We start from the raw sequence: 21,644 nt of genomic DNA on the forward strand, positions 1-21,644 counted from the left end.
TCCGTCTCACTTGTCCGCTGCATCTCGCGGCGGGTGTCACGCGCCTCCGGTTCTAGCGTGCGAGTCTGGGCCGACAGTGCGGGCACTAGCACCCACCACTGCCCGCGTGGAGCAGCGGCCAGCGGGGGCAGTAGACAGCGTGGCTGAGGCGCAGACTGTGCATCCATCACGGTGCTGCGCGCAGACCGGGAGTGGCCAGTGCCGGCGTCCTTGCTTCGTCGGCGGGGGAGACGCGAGGCAGCTGATCCGTTTCTGCACCCGTATCCACCTTGGACCTCTTGAGGGCAATGCGGAGGACCAGCTCCTTGTCGGTGTCAAATTCGGAGTCGGAGCGGCTGCCGAAACTCGACTTGGTCGCCAGAGTCGTCGAACTGGATTTAATCGGAGAAATCGAAGGATGAGAAGAAGAGACGGAGCGAGAGCAGAGTGAGGTAGGATTTTTGGATTGGGGATATTTGTGGGGACGGAGTGTGGTAGGGGTGGGCCGGGCTAACGTGGTAGACGCGCCGGGGCGCGCCCGGGCCGCCCCATATCCGCCCTATATTTGGGCTGAATATGAGGGGCGCTGGACAGCTTGGTCATTAAAGGCCCGTTTGAGATGCCCGTTTGGGTTAGTGACCGGGCCGCCGCCCAAGCATTCGAGGCGAATTTGAGGCGCGTGGCTGTAGATGCTCTGACGCCGTTGAGGGAGCTGAAACTAGATAAATTGCGTCCCCTGTCTCCGGTGTCGTCACACAATTCGTTTGGCAGGTCTCCCTGTTACATAGCTCGACAACCAAATCGTAGAAGACCATCTACGCATGCACTATGACCGACGGATCGTCGACACGGCCATGAAACCGTGTGGAATGAGTTGTGTAGTAGTGATAGTGCGTAGCTTGCCTTGTGCGCAATCCGCGACCGAGTCGGCACCAGTAAAGAATAGACACGCAGATGGATCGCCGCCTGTACCACATCATGCATATGTTGTTTATAAATTTTTGTACGTAACTGTACATTTTACCCTTAGTCTATTAGCCGTCTGCTTCCTAATCTCCACCTAACGCTAATTCTGATGTATAAGAAAGGAAGACCAATGCGGCGACGACCACGACCATTGACCAACTACATTCGTCAATAACTAATGCATGCATTGAATATGCATATCTACTACATATATCCAACAAAAAACAAAAGGGACTGACGGTCGAACACGCAACAACCCATTATTCTCCTATATATACATTGCCAACTACTCAACCCAACCGGAGCAAAGCAAACACCACATCCACCTCACTCAGCTCAGCTCAACCCAACCGAAGAAGAAGAAGAAGAAGAAGAAGAAGAAGAAGAAGAAGAAGAAGAAGAAGAAGAAGAAGAAGAAGAAGATCAGTCATGTTGCCAGGAAGGTTTCTCGGTCAGAAGAAGGTGAGGCCACCGACTGGTCCGCCCACAACCCCAAGAACACCAACCCCGGCGGCTACCTCAAGACCATCAACAATGGTGGCTCCGCGCGTGCCCTCAACAAAGTCACCAAGGGTGGCTACACCTGTGGCCTCAAGATCGTCAGCAAGAGTGGCTTCCTCCACCGCATCAAGAACGTCAGCAATGGCAGTTCCGCCCACGCGCTCAAGAGTATCAACAACGTCGGCTCAACCCGCTACCTCGAGAACTTCAACAACGGCTAATCCACACGCGACCTCAAGAACGTCAACAACGGCAAATCAGTCCGCGACCTCAAGAACTTCAACGACTGCAAATCAGCATGCAACCTCAAGAACGTCAACAACGACAAATCCGTCCGCAACCTCAAGAACATCAACAACGACAAATTCGTCCATGACCTCAAGAATGTCAGCGGCATCAGTGACGGTGGCTCCTTCTGCGACCTCAAGAATGTCAGCAAGAGCCGCTCGTTCTGCTGCGACCTCAAGAGCGTCAACAGGAGCAACGGTGGCCTCAAACCGGTCGACGACACTGCAGCCAGGTGCGCCGACCTCAAGAACGGCTAGGACGAAAGCCCCACCCTTTTCTGCGACAACAAGTTGTAGTCGTGCCACTCCCACACGTCCACCAGTTCCCAGCATGCGTCGATGATCTCCGTCCATGTACGTCGTCCATCTTCGATGAAGTTAAGTGCATTCTGACCAGTTTACTTATGTTACAGTAAGTTAATAAATTTGTAAACTCAATTCGTTCGAGCCCGTGAGATGTAAGCCAAAAGTGTGCTAATTGCTAAATAAATTGAATGTAATTTATGTTACTTGTGTTGTTCTTTGTGCTGCCATGACACCGATGAATAGAACGAAAGTTTTTCTCGCAAAAAAAAAGTGCCAGTTAACGCTGCAGATATTTATGTTTTTCCTGGTGTCATTGAGTCAAATTATTGGGTGATTAATTAACACGTTGCTGAACTACCTATGTCTTGTGTGTGTGCATTCCAGTTTCTTCCTGATATTCTTTAGCATTACCCCCAATGAGAAATAAGCGGAACGGCTCAAGGTAGTGCACTAGTAATTGAGCAGCGGGAAGATTCTAGAGAGAGGTTGAGCGGTGTTCTTATGTAGTGGTATTAACAAAGTACTTAACTTGCTCCAGTATTAGTGCTTAACGCTATGCAGTGCTACTAGGAGGACCAAACTAAATATGGAAGAGAAGGTCGACGAAGCTAGGCAGCTTGTGCGTGCGATGTGAAGGCCGGCCCACTCCTATTCATTTTTGAAACTTGACATGATCCCTGCCTACTGGCCCTGCTGATCAAATATAATTTGATTAATGTTTGACGGCTGTAGTGGTGGGGCATGCCTAGTGCTTACCGACTGAATCAACACTATGTGTAGAAAGGATTGTACCCCGAGAGCCACGGCAGAGGGGGAGCAGCCGCGTTGGTCGCGGGAGGGCGCTGCGCCGTGTTGGCGTTGCAGCCCCGACCCCCGCCACCCTTCTGCTTGCGGCCACCAGAGGGCGCGGGCGCGGGTTGTGGGGTGGGAGTAGGCGCGCGCGGCGCTGGCGGGGCTGAAAGAGCGCTGTGGCCAGCGGCGAGGCCGACGTGAAGTGTGGCGTGGGTCACCTGCCGGGCGGAGTGATGGAGGCGCTTCTCCTCCATGCAAAGGTACGTGACTGTCTTCGCGTACGTCGGCATGACGAGGGAGAGGTTGGCGGCGGACTGGCCAAGGTCGGGGTGGAGGCCGCGAAGGAGGTTGGTGAGGAGGACAGAGTCGTCGATGTTCATGCCGACATCGCGCAGCTCGTCGGCAAGAACCTTCAGCCGCGTGCAATACTCATCGATCGAAAGATCGTTTTGCTGCATAGTGAAGAACTCCCCTTGAAGGAAGACGCGGCGTTGGAGTTGATTGTCGGGGAAGAGGTCACACAGCCGCGTCCACATAGCGTACGCCGACGGGTCGCGGGAGTTCACCATGTTGAAGAGGCCGCCGGAGATGGTGAGGAAGAGCCACTTGACGATGCAGGCGTCCACAGCAAGCCACTCGTCGTCGTCCTTCATGTCGTGGAAGTCGACGCTCCCGTCAACATGCTCGATGAGACGGTAAGAGTGGAAGAGCAGCGCGAAGTAGGTGCGCCATGCGTTGTAGGATGGCGAGTCGAGGTCGAGGATGACGGGTACGTGGTCTTTGATGTGAAGTTCATTGAGGCGGTCGGAGGTGAACATGGCACCGCGAAAGAACCCGCGTCGGATGGGTCGGCCTTGGAGCGGGACATGGTGGCGTCGGGTGATGGGAAGGGGGCAGCGGAGGTTACAGGAGGAAGAGAGTAGCGGCGGCGGCTTAGGGTTTGGGTGGGGGCCGAGGGAAGGGGCGCCGGTGGCTGTAGAAGAGCAGTGGCGGCGGCACTAGGGTTTGGGGAGACGGGAGCAACGACGGTTGTGGGAAGAAGGGAGCAGCGGCGGCGTAGGGTTTTGGGTAGGAGGAGGAGGCGGCGGCAGCTACGGGAGAGGTAGTGGCGGCGGCGTTAGGGTTTGGAGTTGGCGGCAGCGGCAGCTACGGGAGGGTGCAACGGCTGCGGGTTGCGGAAGCGAGAGGAGATCGCGGTAAAACTGATACCATGTAGAAAGGATATGCGGTGCAACTCAATTGTATTCCATGGAGTACGATCAGTAGTTAGTCGGTATGGCTACTTCGTAATAGTAGTTAGTACTGTGTGCTTTCAAGAATCCCTGCATAATTGAGCAGTGGCAATTAGGGGGTCAAACCAATAGCTTTTTCAAAAGCATCTTAATCTTTGAAATGTACGATGAACATCTATATGACCAATGTGTAATGCAATATGCATTTGCTTTGAATGAAATGTGTGATTTGTGGTCTTAAGATGTTCAAATTGTGGTGAAATAAAAAAACTAGTTAATACATAAAAAGGACAAAAGAAATCCATCACAGGAAGAGATAAGGGCACCGAGCGGTGCCGTAATGTGTCCCGTTAGTGGTAGATATACCTCTGATGGACACCGACCATGGAATATTGTACTGCGTTTCTCGTTGTTGTGCATGATGTCAATGGACCATGGTTGTGCGGCTTCGACGGTGGTGTGCTGCGGTGGCAGCAGTGTGAGGCTATTAGGACGCTGCTGCCACAATCCTTGGAGGTGTGGAGATGTGCGGCGATACGGACGAAAGTCTTGCCCGAGGTTTGCCGGCCGGCGGTGAGGGCACCCGCAGGTGTCTTTTCCGCCCTTGGAGGTGTCGTCGAGGCGTGCAACCATCTCCCTCCCTCGCTTGGCATTGGTAGTTGTCTCCGGGCGAAAGCCTTGATTTGCAGGATCAGCACGATGGCGGCGTCCTTGACGCTGTTCCTCTGTTGGCAGCGTCATGCCTGGAGATGTGGTTTGGAGGTCCTTCGTTGCGCTCCTCCGGTGTTCGCCACTGTCCATGTTCGATCTACCGCGGCACAATGTACGACCGTCACTAGTGATACCAAGACGGTGGCTTTTCGGGTCTGATTGAGTCCGGCCGTTCACTTGCAACCTCCTTTAGGCATAAAGGGTGGATGGTGCATCAACAAGGAAAGCTCGGTGAGAGTTGGTGTTTCTTCGGAGTTGGCCTGCGTCGGTCTAGATGCGGCAAGGTTTTTTCGGTTTTAGGCAGGCGCTTCTCCGTTGTTATTGCTTTGTCGTGGGTGGAGTGGAATTGTTGCTTTGTCATGGGTGGAGTGGAGTTTTTGCTACGCTCGTTGTTCGCAGCAAGTTGTAGTTGCCTTGTATTTGAAATTCTCTCTTCTGTAAAGCTATGGTACACAATTTGCGTACTCTAAAAAAAGTAACTCGAATTCTTTAAAGATACGTTAAAAGACATGTATGAATTAGATTGAACAGATAAAAATCAACAACGACAAGGATTAGTCAAAATGGTGGCATGTGTCTTGTACAGATACATTGTTCCACTCTAAATTTAACATGAATAAAATGATCTGTGTATGACATGTGGGTCCAAACACTTGACATACTTTGGCACCTGGTACCACTCTCTTGTCTCCCACACGTCAGTATGGGTCCCACCATTTTGAGGGGAGAAGGTTGAAATATTTTTGGCCCACCATCGAAAGTTTCGAATTTAGGTGAACACCCAAAAACCAATAGTCAACAAAGCATAATAACTGAAGAAATCTATTGAAACCAATAGTAGTAATATAAGGAGCAGGAGGAGAAGAAATGAAGACCAACGCGGCAGCAACCACAACCATTGACCCAACCGCATACCCATCCATGAAGAACAATGCATTGAATATAATACATATCTAATCCCCAAAAAAACAAAAGAGACTGACTGGCACTGGCAACATTAACGCCACCAAACCATTCTCCCACACGGTGGAAGCGCGTCGTCCGGCCGGAGCGCTTTCCCAAAGACCTTCCACCTCCTATATATGTGGAGCCATTGCCACAGGCTTCCTCAACCCAACCGGAGCAAAGTAAACACTATCCACCTCACCTCAGCCACCTCACCGGAGAAGAAGAATTATTGGAAGAGAAGCAGATCTTGTCATGGGCTAGCAAGCTACAAAGGTTCCCCCAAAGAATGTGAAGCCACCGTCAAGCAATACGCGGTTGACGAAGACAGCGGCCTCTAGGAGGAAGACGCTCCTGCCTCAGAAGAAGCAGATGAAACAGACGACGCCGTCTAAGAAGAATTAGCCTAAAAAACGGTGACAGCAGTCGCGCGGTGATCAGCATCCTCTTGCCAGGATGAAGTTAAGTGTGGTTCAGTCGAGTAGGACAGTTTGTGTTACAATAAGTTAATTTGTAAATTTGATTCGATCCGATCACTCATGTAGAATCTGTAGCTAGTTTGTCTATAGGCCAGAAGCGTGCTGGTTCACTTTGCGGCCAATTCAAGTCCTTTTTTTTCCTTCTGTTGTTCTATGAGTCATGTGAGAGGTTATTGTTGGGAAGTTGAATAAAATGAAAGAGTCAGAAAAGAGATACATATAGGGTTAATACATCGCAAACCATTATCCCTTCGGTGAATTGAGCGTAGCACAGTTTGTTATGTTCCTTGTGGTGGAAGCTATCCATCCGGGTTCAAGTCCTTGACTTGAGAAGGGTGTTTGCACTTCTCCGGATATATTTCAGGGTATAACGACTTGTTCTTTGGGTGTAAGTGACGAGCCCATCGGCAGCGATGCACATGTTGTTACTTCGTCAATCACACGACCTGTTGGTTCAATTTCTCGGAGGTGCTCATAGGAAATAGAGTGTGCATGTGTGCATTCATACGGGAGTATACATTCATCTATGTGAACGTCCGCTGATTAAAAAACCCTTTAAGTTTCTTGTTTAAGCACCATCAGCTATGTCTATAGGAGGGGTGCCTAATTAAGCATCTTCCCAATACAAATAAGCATTGATGCATAAAGAAAAGTTGGTTTATTTCTCTAAGAACCTCCCCTAAGCACATTGCATTCAACAAGTCCGAAGATAGGCAAATCAAGTATCTTGTCCCACTCACCGTCACACAAGTCATTAGACGGGGTCACCGAGTCTCGGAATAGGCTTTCGCCCAGCTTTATATATATAGGCAAACCATTACGTCTATACAGCAAGTTCAAGGGTCAAACATAAAAATAAAGGGCCTGCTAGGGCAACATCACAATTATGCCCGAAAAGAAAAGAAAAATGGGGTACAAAGCTCCACAGAGCTGACGCAGCACCATCAAAGAAGCTATGCGAGAAGACACCCAGCCGCAATCAGCACCCTGATCATGGCGTCAAGACACTCCTTATCCCGCTGCCTCGAGTGCGAGGCCACCCAGTTGCTGTACTAAACACCCAAATCGTACATACCTTATATACTCCATGTATACATGATCAGTAACGCTATTAATACTGACTAGACATGATCGACCATACACTATTAAAATTGTTTAGATAATCCAAGCTCAAGAACTAGTTGAACATCTTATACAAGATACAACAGCAAAAGCGTGTATGCGTACATCACCGATCTATATAACTCATGACGTAGATATGCATACGCATAAGACTACACGTATATACCTAAAACGTAATCAGTAATGCTAGCTAATTCATTTGTTTAACGCTAGCTAATTCTGATGTGGTAGTAATAGTAGTTTAATGAGGAGAAGAAAAAAAAGAAGACCAACGCGGCAATGACCACGACCATTAACCCAACCACATTAATCTGTCAATAACAATTCTTCTAAAAAACAAATCAAGAGACTGACTGGCTCCGGCAATGTCACCAAACTATTATTTACCATGGGAGAAGCGTGTTGTCCGGCCTATATAAATGCTGCCGTTGCCGCAAGTTCCCTCAACCTAACCAGAGCAAAGAAAACACCACATCGACCAGAAGAAGAAGAGAAGCAGATTGCGTCATGGGAAAGCCAGGTACAAAGTATCTCCCTCAGAAGGCGAAGGCTAAGGTGAAGAAGGCACCGTCTGCTTCGTCTAAGAAGAAGAAGGTGGTGACCAAGACGAAACCCACGACCTCAAAGAAGAAGCAGACGCTGCTGTCTAAGAAGAAACCCAAAAACAAGTGAGTCCAGCCACCCATCGAGCTGCTCGGAGATCCCCATCCACGTTGGCCTGCATGATGAAGTTAAGTGTGTTTATGTCAACTATGTTAGATTTGCGATAAGTCAATTTGTATACTCGATTATTAAGTGAGGTGTGTTTGTGTCAAGTAGGTTAGTTTAGGTTGCAATAAGTCAATTTGTAAACTTGTTTCGATCTAGCCCGTGAAGTCCACATAGCTAGTTTTCATGTAGCCCAGAAGCGTGCTGGTTCACGTTAAGTAAAGTTTTTCTCCTGTGTTGTCAAGACGTGTGGCAGGTTGTGCGGTGACGAGTAAAAATATTTCATTATATGCGAATACTATGAAGACCAGCGCGGCCTGTGCGACAGAAATTTCCTTGTTGATGATAGGCGCTTCAGCATCAAGCTGGATGAGACCATCGAAGTGGATACAGTAAGTCACAACGACAAATCTTTTTTCGTAATTAAGCATGACTTATATATGCTTCATTTGCTTCAACTTATAATTTTAAATTTTCACTATTCTACTAGCGCATCCCCTGCCATGCAAGAATTTTTGTCTTGAATAAGATAGGTTTCAGTGCTATGAAAACTATGGAGGTAAAGAGAGTTTACCTGAAGACCGAGCATGGTTATACTTTCAACATCAAATTATCCAATGCAGACACATACACCTATTTTGAATGCAAAACTTGGCAAACACTATGCAAGGCTTATGCATTTGAGCCTGATATGGTTATCACCTTTGATATTCGAAGATGATATTGAAGGTAATAGAGACATCTGGGTCGATGTGCAGACGCCTCCAGTTCTACCATTATGTGAGTTCTCAACCATATTTATGTCTTTGATATTGTTTATTTCAAAAATAGTTAACAACTAATTTCTATTGACAACTTATTTTCATTCAAGCAACCATGTCCGGCGCTTGGTAGACAGGACCTACTACTGTCCCGGAGCTGAACTAAACTGCGAGGAGATAAGTCATTATGTTTCATGGCTTGAGGATCTTCATACTGTCAAGACAAATTTTCTTCCTGCACTTCGAAATGTTAGTACTCAAAACGTGCGACCAATAGTGATCGTAATGAACTACGGTCACATCTATTTAGAAAAAGATGGTAAGATTTTTACTATTTGTCCTCAGTGCATCTTTTGCATACATTATTTTGGAAGCTAAACTTTTATTGCTAAGTATATTAATTACTATACGATGTTCTTCAACAGGGACTCTCGATGACAGTTGTGCCTCAGTCGATCGAGACTAAAGGTCGCATGTCAATGGTTAGCTTACAGCCAAGATATCCTACATTGCACATGAGTGCATTCAGAATTTCTAAAAGCAATGAATGCTTAATAGTGAAAGATTGGAGCAAAATTGTTAACGATCCCAGAGAAGTACTAGGGGCAGCAATCAGAAGCGCAGCCCACGATTAGGAGACAGGTTCATCTGCATGCTCCAGTATGATGAATCAGGAGAGCTATACATGTTCTATGCTTTTTTACCTGAGAGAGAGTAGCAGGAGTGATTTAGCTAGTTCATGCTCTTAATACTTGTCCTCTCATGTCCGTGTTCTTCGTCCTGAACTTAATCTCAAAGAGTGATTTGCTTTTGTGGTGTTATGAACGCTTATAATATCATGACCATGTTGAACTCGATGATATCTTTGCTTCTGGTACAAGTGAATGTTTCTTATTTAAGCTAGTGTTGGTGGTGATTAGATAGCGGTAATGACTATGATGATTAAATAGTGGTAATGACGACTATGATGATTTTTAGCTAGCTAGTATACTGTTGTTGATGATATGATGCAAGAGTTTTTATATTAATATGATGATGATGATGAGTTATTATATCATTTATGAAAGAAACCGTAGATTAGTTCCAGCTGGATGGATTCTAGCTAAGTGATCAAGTATATGCCATATCCATATTATACTTGATCACTTAATTAGGTGATCAATTATAATATGGATATGGCATATACTTGATCACTTAGCTATAGGATCCACATGTATCCAGTCGAAACTAATCTGCGGTACTTTCACCTAATGATTTAACAACTCATTATATTGTAAAACAATCACTAAATTAAATTGAAAACACAAAATTAAAGGAAAAATAAAAAATAAAACCAAAACACCCCCAAACATTTAGTACCGGTTGGTGTTACCAACCGGTACTAATGTCCTACACGCACCCGGGCCTGGCTCGTGCCACGTGGTGGCATGTTAGCGCCAGTTCGTGCCGAACCGGTACTAAAGGCCTTTACGAACCGGGACTAAAGCCCGGTTCTGCACTAGTGGGTGTTCACGATTGCCTCTCGCTCCGGCGCTGCGGCCACTCCGCTGGACGGCGGAAACAGATGGAGGATGGTGTTCAGTGTCGTGTCTCGTGAGACGATATCGCCGCATACCAATCGAGCCGAGCGGAAGTGTGTGCAGCTATGGAGCGATCGCGTGAGCCGACCTGGAGCAGCGGAGAGTGGGTACCGTGGGAGGGATGCAATCTGGGGACACGTGGCGCAGTCTTACATCGGGTATCCATGGGAGAAGCCGTCGAGACGATCTGGGGACCTTTATTAATCCACGCGTGTGGGGGTCGGCCTCATCCACTTCCGTCTACCTCTGGCCCCCCACCAGCCCACTCGTGTTTCCTTGCCGGCGACAACTGAAACCCTAGGCATGGGGTTCTTCGGCACTGGCTCCGGCGAGGGCAAGGGAAAGTTCACCCCCGGCGCCTTCTCCTCGCGTGCTCCTCCTCCTCCTCCTCCTCTGCCGTCGCCGCCTGCCTGCTCCGGCCGGCAGCGTCTGCACATCCTGGTGCACCAAGCATGGTGGCACTGGGAGTTCAGGCACCCGTTGCCGTACCCGGACGTGATGCTGTCGCACAATTGTCACCTCGATCCGTAGGGGATCCTGGTACCAGCAGTTCCACGGACACAGTGGGCGCACGACGACATGGTGTGCAGGTGCCGGGCGCAGCTCACGCCGCCGCAGCGGTGCGTGCCCGAGTATGCCGCATTGGCAGGGCTTGTTTGCCCTTGAACACAAGGAGCAAAGGCGTCTCGGCGCGCAGCACCACCACATCAACCCCCCGCCTCCCCCCGTCGTAAAGCCGGAGCAGGAGGAGGGCGAGGCTACCTACCAGGCAGAGGGCCGAAGCGACCGAAGCGGAGGAGCCCGCCTACTGCATGGTGCCGCCGTCGTCGCCGCCACTAACCCTGACGACGCCTAGGCCCGAGCCGGCTGAGCGGTACATGTGGACCGGCCAGCTGCGGGAGTGGGCCCCCGCACCCCCGTTTGGCTTGGTGTCACGCTGGCGCAGGAGGCCATATGCGTACCTAGACCACTGACGACAGTGCAGGCTGGTGGAGGAGCGCACCGATGGTGAGCGACGCATGCACAACAAATGTCTCGCCCTGTCTCGCGGTCCACCATCTTCCCCCGCCCCAAAAACCAACCTTGAACCGCGCTTCACGGAATCGGATTCCCCCCTTCGCCTCCAACTGAAGCACCACCTTTTCCACTCCGATAAGCGGCGCAGCCAGACATAGGAAAGATACGGGGGAGGAATATATCTCCGGGGCTTCCGGCAGTCCGATGAGTGACCGGACTGCCTAACAAGGGGAAGACAAAGGGATTCTCCGCGGCCGGCCGTAGACTAGTGTAATATATTGGTGTCATGATAGTGGACCTCCGTGCCGTCGTACGTGCACATAGTATTAGTTCTTTGGTTAAAATATGTCAAAAATATAAATGTTTTCGCCAGGTTTGTATGTAATCTGATGTGTTTGCGTGAGGTACATCCGGTTTGTTGAAAAAGTGTTTCAAACGTATGCAGGCAGCTTTGGATAGCTGTCTCCCATATTTGTGTTCATGGACTGATCCTCTCTGCCCACGAACGGATCGTCGACACGGCCTTGAAACCGTGTGCGACGATTTGTTGTGTAGTAGTGATAGTGCGTAGCTTGCCTTGTGCGCAATACCCGACCGAGTCAGCACCAGTAAACAAGGGCATGTTGTTTACATTTTTATGTAATTATGCATTTTATCCTTACTCTATTAGCGTCTGCTTCCTAACCTCCACCTAACGCTAATTCTTATATGTATATAAGAAAGAAAGACCAACGCGGCGACGACCACGACCATTGACCACCCGCATCCATCCATCCGTCAAAAACTAATGCATGCAGTGAATATACATATGTACTACATATATATATCCAACAAAACAAAAGAGACTGACTGGTGGAGCACGTCAACAACGCATTATGCTCCTATATATATACATTGCCATCGATGCAGGCTCCCTCAACCCAACCGGAGCAAAGCAACCACCACATACACCTTACCTCACCTGATCTCGAAGAAGAAAAGGAAGCAAAACAAAATTGTGTCATGTTTCCAGCAAAGTTTCTCGGTCAGAAGAAGGCGAGGTCACCGGCGGGTGCGCCCACAACCCCAAGAACACCAACACCGGCGACTACCTCAAGACCGTCAACAACAGTGGCTCCGCCGGTGGCCTCAACAACGTTACCAAGGGTGGCTACACCTGTGGCCTCAAGATCTTCAGCAAGGGTGGCTTCCTCCACTGCATCAAGAACGTCAGCAATGGCAGCTCAGCCCGCGGGCTCAAGAATATCAGCAACGTCGGCTCAACCCGCTACCTCAAGAACGCCGGCAACGGCAAATCCGCGTGCGAGCTCAAGAACTTCAACAACGGCGAATCGGTATGCGACCTCAACAACGACAACCTCAAATCCGCATGCGATCTCAAGAACGTCAACAACGGCAAATTCATACACGAGCTCAAGAACGTCAACAGCATCAGCGACGGTGGCTCCTCTTGTGACCTCGAGAATGTCAACAAGAGCTGCTCCGTCTGGGACCTCACGAACGTCAACTAGAGCAACAGTGGCCTCAAACCAGCCAACGACGTTGCGTCCGGGTGCATCGACCTCAAGAACGGCTAGGACGACGGCCCCGCCCTTGTCTGCGACGACAAGTCGTAGTCGTGCCGCTCCCACACGTCCAACCGCTTCTAGCACACGCCGATGATCTCCATCCATCTACGGCGTCCATCTTCGATGAAGTTAAGTGTGTTGAGACGAGTTCAGTTATATTACAGTAAGTTAATACATTTATAAACTCGATTGGTTCGAGCCCGTGACATGTAAGCCAGTGTGTTCCAATTGATGAATAGATGGTCTATGGACTTGGATGGAATTTATATTACCTGTGTTGTACTTTGTACTATAATGATATTGATGAATAGAATGGAAGTTTTTCCAACAATTTTTTTTAAGTGTGCCAGTTCATGTTGCGGCTATTTATGTTTTTCCTGGTGTTATCGAGTCATGTTGTCGGATGAACAAATAAAAGAAATGAATCAGAAAAGAAGTATACATGATTAATGAACTACATCTGGCTTGTGTGTGTTCGTCCCAGTTTCTTGCGAAATTCGTTAGAAGCGATCTAAGACTGGAGAAGTCCAGTGGTGGAGTTCAGAGTTGTCTTACTGCCATATCAGCAACCAATTACAGCTAGCATTACCCCCATGGAAAATAAGTGGAACGGCTCAAGGTAGGGAGGTAGCAATTGAGCAGCGGCAAGACTCTAGAGAGGGGTTGAGCGGTGTTCTTATGCAGTGGTATTAACTTACTTAACTTGCTCAAATATTAGTGGTTAACGAGATGCAGTGGTAGCAGGAGGAGTAAATTAAATAAAGAAGAGAAGGTCGGCCAAGCTAGGCAGCTTGTGCGTGCGATGTGAAGGCCGGCCGACTCCTATTCATTTTTGAACCTTGACATGATCTTTGCCTACTGGCCAGCTGATGAAATATAATTTGACTAATGTTTGATGGCTTTAGTGGCGCGGCATGCCTCATGCTTTCCGACTGAATCAACACTAGGTATATATGGATAGATTAGTATGATCAATAGTTAGTTCGTATGGCTACTTTGTAGTAGGTAGTTAGTATGCTTTCAAGAATCCCTGCATAATTGAGTCATGGCAGTTAGGATTTCAGAAGGAGAGATTTTTCAAAAGCATCTTAATATTTTAAATGTATGATGAACATCTATACGTCTAATATGTAATGTGATGCATTTGTTTCAAACACTTGACATACGCTGGCATATGGTACCACCTCTTGTCTCCCGCACCTCAGTATTGGTCCAACCATGTTGAGGGGAAAAGGTTGACATATTTTTTGCCCGCCATCAAAAGTTTCGAATTTAGGCAAACACCCAAAAACCAAATAGTGAGCAAGCCATAATAACTGAAGAATTCCGTTGAAAAGAATAGAGAAAACTTCTCCCTCACTAGGTCTGAACATCGAGAAATAACTCTCTTGTCTCCCGTTTCTCAACTCGACACCTAACTAATATACAAAGTTACAAACATATATACAAGATTTGTAGCACATGATAAATTCATAACAATCGGTTTAGCTAATCTAAACTCAAGCTCTACCAAAACATGTCCTGCAATGGCAACATCGTATGTACTTACTACATCAATGATGATTGACGTACAGTACATGCATATATATGACTAACAACTAACAAGCAGTGTGAGTGTATGGCGTGTGCTACCAAAACTGCACCACCAACACGTATTCTCATGTTAGTAGTAATATAAGGAGCAGGAGGAGAAACGAAGACCAACGCGGCAGCGACCACAACCATTGACCCAACCGCATACCCATCCATGAAGAACAATGCATTGAATATAGTAAATATCTACTCCCAAAACAAAACAAAAGAGACTGACCGGCACTGGCAACATTAACGCCACCAAACCATTCTCACGCACGGTGGAAGCGCGTCGTCCGGTCGGAGCGCTTTCTCAAAGACCTTCCCCCTCCTATATATATGGAGCCATTACCGCAGGCTTCCTCAACCCAACCGGAGCAAAGTAAACACTATCCACCTCACCTCAGCTACCTCACCGTAGAAGAAGAATTATTGGAAGAGAAGCAGATCTTGTCATGGGCGAGCAAGCTGCAAAGGTTCCCCCAAAGAAGGCGAAGGCATCGTCAAGCAATACGCAGTTGACCAAGACAGCAGCCTCTAGTAGGAAGTCGCTCCTGCCTCAGAAGAAGCAGATGAAACAGACGACACCGTCTAAGAAGAATTAGCCTCGAAAAAGGTGACAACAGCCGCGCGGTGATCGACGTCCTCTGGCCAGGATGAAGTTATGTGTGTTTATGTCGAGTAGATCAGTTTGCGTTACAGTAAGTTAATTTGTAAATTTGATTCGATCCGATCACTCCTGTAGAATCTGTAGCTAGTTTATATGTAGGCCAGAACCGTGCTGGTTCACGTTGCGGCCAAGTCAAGTCCTTTTTTTTCCTTGTTTTGTGTTATGAGTCATGTGGGAGGTTATCATCTGGAAGTTGAATAAAAATAAAGAGTCGGAAAAGAGACACATATAGGGTTAATACATCGCAAACCATTATTTCTTTGGTGAATTGAGCGTAGCACAGTTTGTTATGTTCCTTGTGGTGGAAGCAACCGGGTTCAAGTCCTTGACTTGAGAAGGGTGTTTGCACTTCTCCAGATATATTTCAGGGTATAATGACTTATTCTTTGGGTGTAAGCGATGAGCCCATCGATAGCGATGCACATGGTGTGACTTCGTCAATCTCACGACCCGTTGATTCAGTTTCTCAGAGATGCTCATAAGGGATAGTGTGCGTGTGTGCATTCATAGGGGAGTGTACATTAATGTATGTGAACGTCCACTGATTAAAGAAAAACCTTTAAGTTTCTTGTTTAAGCACCATCGGTTATCTCTATAAGAAGGGTGCCTAATTAAATATCTACCCTCTACAAATAAGCATTGATGCATGAAGAAAAGTTGGTTTATTTCTCTAAGAACCTCCCCTAAGCACCTTGCATTCAACAAGTCCTAAGATAGGCAAATCGAGTATCGTGTCCTACTTATCGTCACACAAGTTGTTAGGCGGGGTCACCAAGTCTCAAAATAGGCTTTCACCCAGCTTTATATATGAAGGCAAACCATCACGTCTACACAACAAGTTCACGGGTCAAACATAAAAATAAAGGGCCTGCTAGGGAACTTCACAATTATGCCCGAAAAGAAAAGAAAAATGGAGTACAAAGCCCCACAGAGCCGACGTAGCACCATCAAAGAAGCTACGCGAGAAGACACCCAGCCGCAATCAGCGCCCTGCTCATGGCGTCAAGACACACCTAGTTGCTGTCCTAAACACTCAAATCGTACATACCTTATATACATGCCATGTATACATGATCGACCATATACGATTGAGATATGCATGTATGCGGACATCACCTCGATCTATATATATACAGGATACAACAGCAGAAGCGTGCATGCAATTCCAAGCGCTGTCCCCCAGACTATAACTACATGTCTTTTTACAAAAAAATTTGCAACTAGACTTTTTTGCCTGGTCGGAAGGGGGCACCTTCTCCGTAAATCCTCTATCCTCGCTATGTGTCACACGAGCACCATAACACCCCCGTTTTCTGCCATGCCCGCAAACACAAATCAAGCACCCGACCTCACAACTAGTTTGAGTTTTATCTTTTTTTTTAAAATCATATACTCCCTCCATAAACTAATATAAGAACATTTAGATCACTAAAGTAGTAATCTAAACGCTTTTATATTAGTTTACGGAGGGACTACAATTTTTTCCTTATTTATTTTTGCATTTTTTTTGTTTTCCCAAGGATTAAGAAGAAAATTAATTTGTTGTTTTGTATCTGATTCTGACAGGAGATCATTTTCTCAAAATAGAAGAAGCATATTAAAGGAGAGAAGAGTTACTTGTCCAGATCCTTGGACACATTTTTAATGTTGTTGTGAAGGAAGGGAGTGACTATAGACGGTGTGATGCTGTTTTTTTATTTTCCTTGTCTTTGGGATGTGGACCCAGGCTCAACATCTTTCTCGAGGCCACCCAACGACACTGTTTGAATTGAGAGACGAGCATAGACAGAGAGAGGAAATGGGAGAGGAAGGAAGCTGCATCACGGGGGCGGGCACATCGAAGGTTTCCGTGACGGAATTCACCGGCGACGAGATGCTCGGCGAAGCCTGCAACGAGATGCTCGGCGACGCCTGCAACGAGATGCTCGGCGATCCCGTCGCCCCTCCAGACTCCTTGCGCCCTGCTGATTAGGTAAGCTGGATGGAATCTGCACCCGGGACCCATTCTCATTCAATATTTTGATCTTAAGTTTGTTTGGAATCTGCACATTTTTTTTTTGGTAGGAGTACATCTGAATTTTCTGTGCTTGATGAGAGCGTCAGTCTAATTCGATTCACTATCAGTAGACATTCTGTGTTTGTGAATTTACAAGTATCCAAGTTCACTCTCAGTGGATATCTTAAGCAACATGCTTGTAAGTAGTCAGTCCTCCTGTAGTACTACCGTGCAAGTGATCTGCACCTGTTAGTTTATGCGTCCACGTACATATGATGTAGCTACGGAATTGCTAATGCCAGCTTTTGAAACATATATGGTGCCCCGACCCATTCCCTGTTGTATGTATGTTTTTGGTGGCATGAGGATGCCACTGCTGCTATTTTTTCAATGTTTTGAGTTAACTGATGCATACAGTTGAACAAGGCTGTGTTTGATTTCACTCAGGTTGGTTTTAGTGAGGTGTTTTTTTTTTTATGTTTTTTGTATATGAATACTTGAAAACAGAGATGATGAAACTGCTGCTTTTTCTGTAAAACAGAGTTAATTTATGCATGTTTTTTTGTATATGAAATTTTTCATCACTGGTGGATATGCTTTTTGCTCTTTTGTGAAACAACTTTAAACTGGTTTTGAAGTAGAGCACTTATTTTTTGTTAAGAGCCTCACATTTTTTGTTTGTTTGCTTGACAGCGTCTGTTCATCACCACCAGTCAAAAAGTATATATAGTTCATAAAGCAGAGTAGGAAACAGGTTTTTTTTTGTCTTTTTCTATGTAGTCCGGGCCCACAAATAAAAACTTCATGACCCAGCCGAATCACAACAAACAAAGTGATCAGCCCAACCCAAAAGTAACAAACAAACAAATAAGGGAAAAAGAAAATAAGCCCAGGTGCTAAGCTGGATTCAACCTATGAGAAAGGGAGCTAGTTACTAGGCCTTATCTACATGTGATGATGTCAGCCGACTGAGCAGTCGACTGAGACCTAGACAGACCGTAATTTTATAGGTTCCATACCAGAAAGTTTGGTCAACTTCTCCTTGATGAGACAGACTTTTGTGATGCAACCAGTTGTAACAAATGTCATAGTACTTACCACCTATAGATATTTTTATTTTTACAATGGCAGCATGGACATAATTTGGAAGGGGCGGTAGTACGCTTTTGAGGGAAGACATGCATTTGTGACTGGTATTGATCTCTCTGGTAATTCTCTATCCGGTGAAATCCCTTCAGAGCTGACAAGTCTCAGGGGCATGCAGTTACTAAATATTTCAAGAAATAATCTGTCTGGTAGTATCCCCATGGATATTGGCAATCTAAATTTATTAGAATCCCTTGACCTCTCTTCGAACAAACTATCCGGTCCTATTCCTCCTAGTGTCTCAAACCTGACGTCCCCCACCACTCTCAACCTCTCCAACAACCTCTGTCTGGAGAGATACCTACAAGCAGTCAGCTCCAAACACTTGCGGACCCATTGATCTACGGAAATAACCTTGGACTTTGTGGCCCTCCATTGAGCATTCCATCCACAAACAATTCGAGTAGTACAACACCAGTTGATGGCGACCATGAACATGAAACGGTGTGGTCGTACTACTCGGTGATTGCTGGAACTGTCTTCGGTTTCTGGGTATGGTTTGGAGCATTGTTCTTCTGCAAGATCTGGCGGTTTGCATTCTTCAATTGCATCGACACCATGCAGCGGATTGTTGTGAACAAAATGAAGTGTACCTGGCTGTATTTATGACACTTATATGCTTCACACTATATAAGCTGCAGCTCTTTGTTTTCTTTCACCAATAATCTGCACGTATATGTGCTTGTAGTGCGCTAGATTGGCTTGTGCGTAGTTGTATGATGTGACTAGTGTCCAACAGATTTGTATTAGTTTTTATTCTCTGAATTTGTGTGCTTTCTTACAGTACCATTCCATAGGATTTTTTGGCTCAATCTAGTAAGTTCTTGTGTTTTTCTTCTTGTTCCTGTGTTTATTGAATCATGTGAACCAAAAAAGGCCCTTAAACAAAATATTTTGTGGGCGAGTATGGCAGAAACAACCATTCAGTCTGTCTCCTCTATAAAGAAAATGGTTAACCTTGACAGTTGTGACCATCTCGAACTGGATTACCCCCTTTCCATTCACACAAAAATAGCATGTTCTTACAAGCATAGCAGGGGACGGGGGCAAAGAGTGAAGCGAGTCTGAGCGCTTATGGAAAACCAGCTGCTAATGCCCCGATGTCGGAACATCCACATTTTTTTAAGAAATTGGTCTGAACATCTACCTCAGGGAAAAAACCCATAAGCACAGATTACAAGTCCAAAAGAAGTGACAGCCACACAAAGAGGTCGGCTACTATCTCAGCGAAGCTCAGCCACTCCAGTCTCCGGTCGCAGAAAGAAGCTGACAATGATGGAGGTCCAGGAAGTCATTCAAGAACAAGCATAACATATAACCTCGGACTTCGATGAAGTCCATTGTTTCAGAGTACAGCATCATTCGTTGTAGCACCCAAACTCGACAGGCTTGGGTTTAGTACTACCTGATTTGCAGTGCTAGTTCAAAATTCGGGATTGGGTTAGATGATAACTTGGCATGTTTGGTGTTGTTGATTAACCTTTGTGGATAGTTTGATGGATCTGACTTGTATGTACGGCCGGTTGCTCAACTTTGTTACCGCTGCGGTGCAGATTCTGCGACTCTGCATGCACATTGCTGTCAATGCAGGGTTGGATTTTGTTCTGTTTGACACACTCTGAACTGAACTGAACCCAATACAGAACCACTGTTGTACTAGAAAATGGAAATGCCAGCAGTTTTCTGATGCCATCATCACATTAAGTTTAGCAAAATTAGAACTTCCGACATTTTCTGAATGGGCGTTGCATCCGCAGAGCAGAGTTTTTAACTAGCAAACACAAGACGTTTTGTTTCTACTGTGTAGGAAAAGTCTTTCCATGGATAGTTACAACCATGATGATTCTTCAAAGTTTTCTTCTTCAGCATCAGGCATAATAGAGGCAATGAACATAGTCTCGGAAAGAGCAAACGAACAATGGGCACAACAAAGATGGACAATGGTTTCGACAGCTGGCTGGCAGGTGGGCCCTGCAGCCACGTCGACTCAAGATAGATACTATATGTACAGGAAAATAAACTAGTGGCCGCATTTTTGCACTTTACTGAATAATACAATGACCAAACCAAATAAAGCGGACAAGCCGGTTAACCAAGTTAACATGTATTTTACTCCGTATATATTGCGATATACAATTATACATGATGAATGATGAATTGGCAGCAGATGCCATATAAAAGAGGGGGGGGGGGGGGGGGGGGGTGCAACTACAATGTCATTTGACGGCTCCGTGATCTACATATATAAATCCCTCCGTTCGTAAATATAAGTCTTTTTTAGACATTCCACTATGAACTACATATATACGGATGTATGTAGACATACTTTGGAGTGTAGATTCAGTCATTTTGCTTCTTATGTAGTCCATAGTGAAATCTTTAAAAGGACTTGTATTTAGAAACGGAGGGAGTATTTGGGAACTGTTTATGCTTATCTAATACTACATGTATCTATGTGCATTGCAGGGAGGAACTACAGACCATGAAGGTTCGTTCTAGCTCTGGATCTCAAGTGATGCATTTTTCTTCTTCTTATCAGCTGTGAATGTGCAGGAAATCAGAAAGAGGAGAGCAAGGAGGATATTGGAGCTCCGCAAGCAGTCCCCGAAGGTCTTCGCATCAGTCAAGGATGTCCTATATTCTATTGAAATAAGGAAGCCATAGGTATTGATACAGTGCTCACTGTCTATTTTTTTTAGAAAAGGAGGAATACCCCCGGCCTCTGCATCTGATCGATGGATGGTTTGTGGTTTTGAAGTCGAGGTGTTTTTGGCAGGTGTCAAATATGATGTGGGACTTGATGGTCGGCCCCTAGTCGGAATGGTGAAGAAGGCACAGTGATCATCCATCAGCTTGTCCGGGCCGCATGGTTACATTGTAGCATTACCCCTGCCTGTATAGAGTTGGATTAGGAATGAACTAGTTATAATCTTGTAAGCTCGGTGTGTGAACTTGCAAGTTAGTAGCCGATATATAATAACGTCTACCGACACTACTGTAGACTGTTGCAGAATGCCTTCATGAAACACACGTCTGATGTTGGAAATATATACATATGCATTATTTATATTATTATTTTTTACTTTTAGTAACTTAGTTATTTTACCACAATTATATGTTATTTTTCTTATTAATATATCTTGTAAGTATATAATTTAATTTTTTTTGTTTCTCAAAATAGCAGGCAATAACTATTTCTAAGATAATGATAAGCACTATCCAATATGTGAACATAGTGGTTCTCAAAAATATAAAGAATGTCAATGATTTATCATTACAAATGCTCCTTTTGTGTTAAACTATAGA

The 21,644-nt window shown here is 46.0% G+C and overlaps 3 protein-coding genes and 1 long non-coding RNA gene across 4 annotated transcripts; 3 read left to right on the plus strand and 1 right to left on the minus strand.

Moving 5' to 3' along the window:
* The first annotated feature begins 1,271 nt into the window (after nt 1-1,271).
* On the plus strand, nt 1,272-2,280 carry LOC109760345 (uncharacterized). The gene has a single exon (XM_045231955.1). It carries the CDS (start codon nt 1,375-1,377, stop codon nt 2,074-2,076), a length of 702 nt encoding a protein of 233 aa, XP_045087890.1. The 5' UTR covers nt 1,272-1,374; the 3' UTR covers nt 2,077-2,280.
* A 529-nt stretch (nt 2,281-2,809) lies between these two features.
* LOC109760188 (uncharacterized) lies at nt 2,810-3,649 on the minus strand. Its single transcript, XM_020319027.1, has one exon. It carries the CDS (start codon nt 3,647-3,649, stop codon nt 2,810-2,812), a length of 840 nt encoding a protein of 279 aa, XP_020174616.1.
* Nucleotides 3,650-6,869: 3,220 nt separating this feature from the next.
* Nucleotides 6,870-9,883, plus strand: LOC141027939 (uncharacterized). The gene is made up of 4 exons (XR_012189970.1): nt 6,870-8,420; nt 8,519-8,808; nt 8,900-9,108; nt 9,215-9,883. It is a non-coding gene; the product is annotated as an uncharacterized lncRNA (long non-coding RNA).
* A 2,436-nt stretch (nt 9,884-12,319) lies between these two features.
* LOC109760335 (uncharacterized) lies at nt 12,320-13,337 on the plus strand. Its single transcript, XM_020319168.4, has one exon. The coding sequence runs from the start codon at nt 12,389-12,391 to the stop codon at nt 13,046-13,048; it is 660 nt and encodes a 219-aa protein (XP_020174757.3). The 5' UTR covers nt 12,320-12,388; the 3' UTR covers nt 13,049-13,337.
* The last annotated feature ends 8,307 nt before the right edge of the window (nt 13,338-21,644 follow it).

Source organism: Aegilops tauschii, chromosome 7 (assembly GCF_002575655.3).
Source record: "Aegilops tauschii subsp. strangulata cultivar AL8/78 chromosome 7, Aet v6.0, whole genome shotgun sequence".
NCBI classification, from domain to species: domain Eukaryota; kingdom Viridiplantae; phylum Streptophyta; class Magnoliopsida; order Poales; family Poaceae; genus Aegilops; species Aegilops tauschii.

Bases quoted from the DNA above. Each gene is read 5' to 3' on its own strand.
- LOC109760345 (XM_045231955.1), top strand. From the start codon at position 1,375: ATGTTGCCAGGAAGGTTTCTCGGTCAGAAGAAGGTGAGGCCACCGACT.
- LOC109760335 (XM_020319168.4), top strand. From the start codon at position 12,389: ATGTTTCCAGCAAAGTTTCTCGGTCAGAAGAAGGCGAGGTCACCGGCG.
- LOC109760188 (XM_020319027.1), bottom strand. From the start codon at position 3,649: ATGTTCACCTCCGACCGCCTCAATGAACTTCACATCAAAGACCACGTA.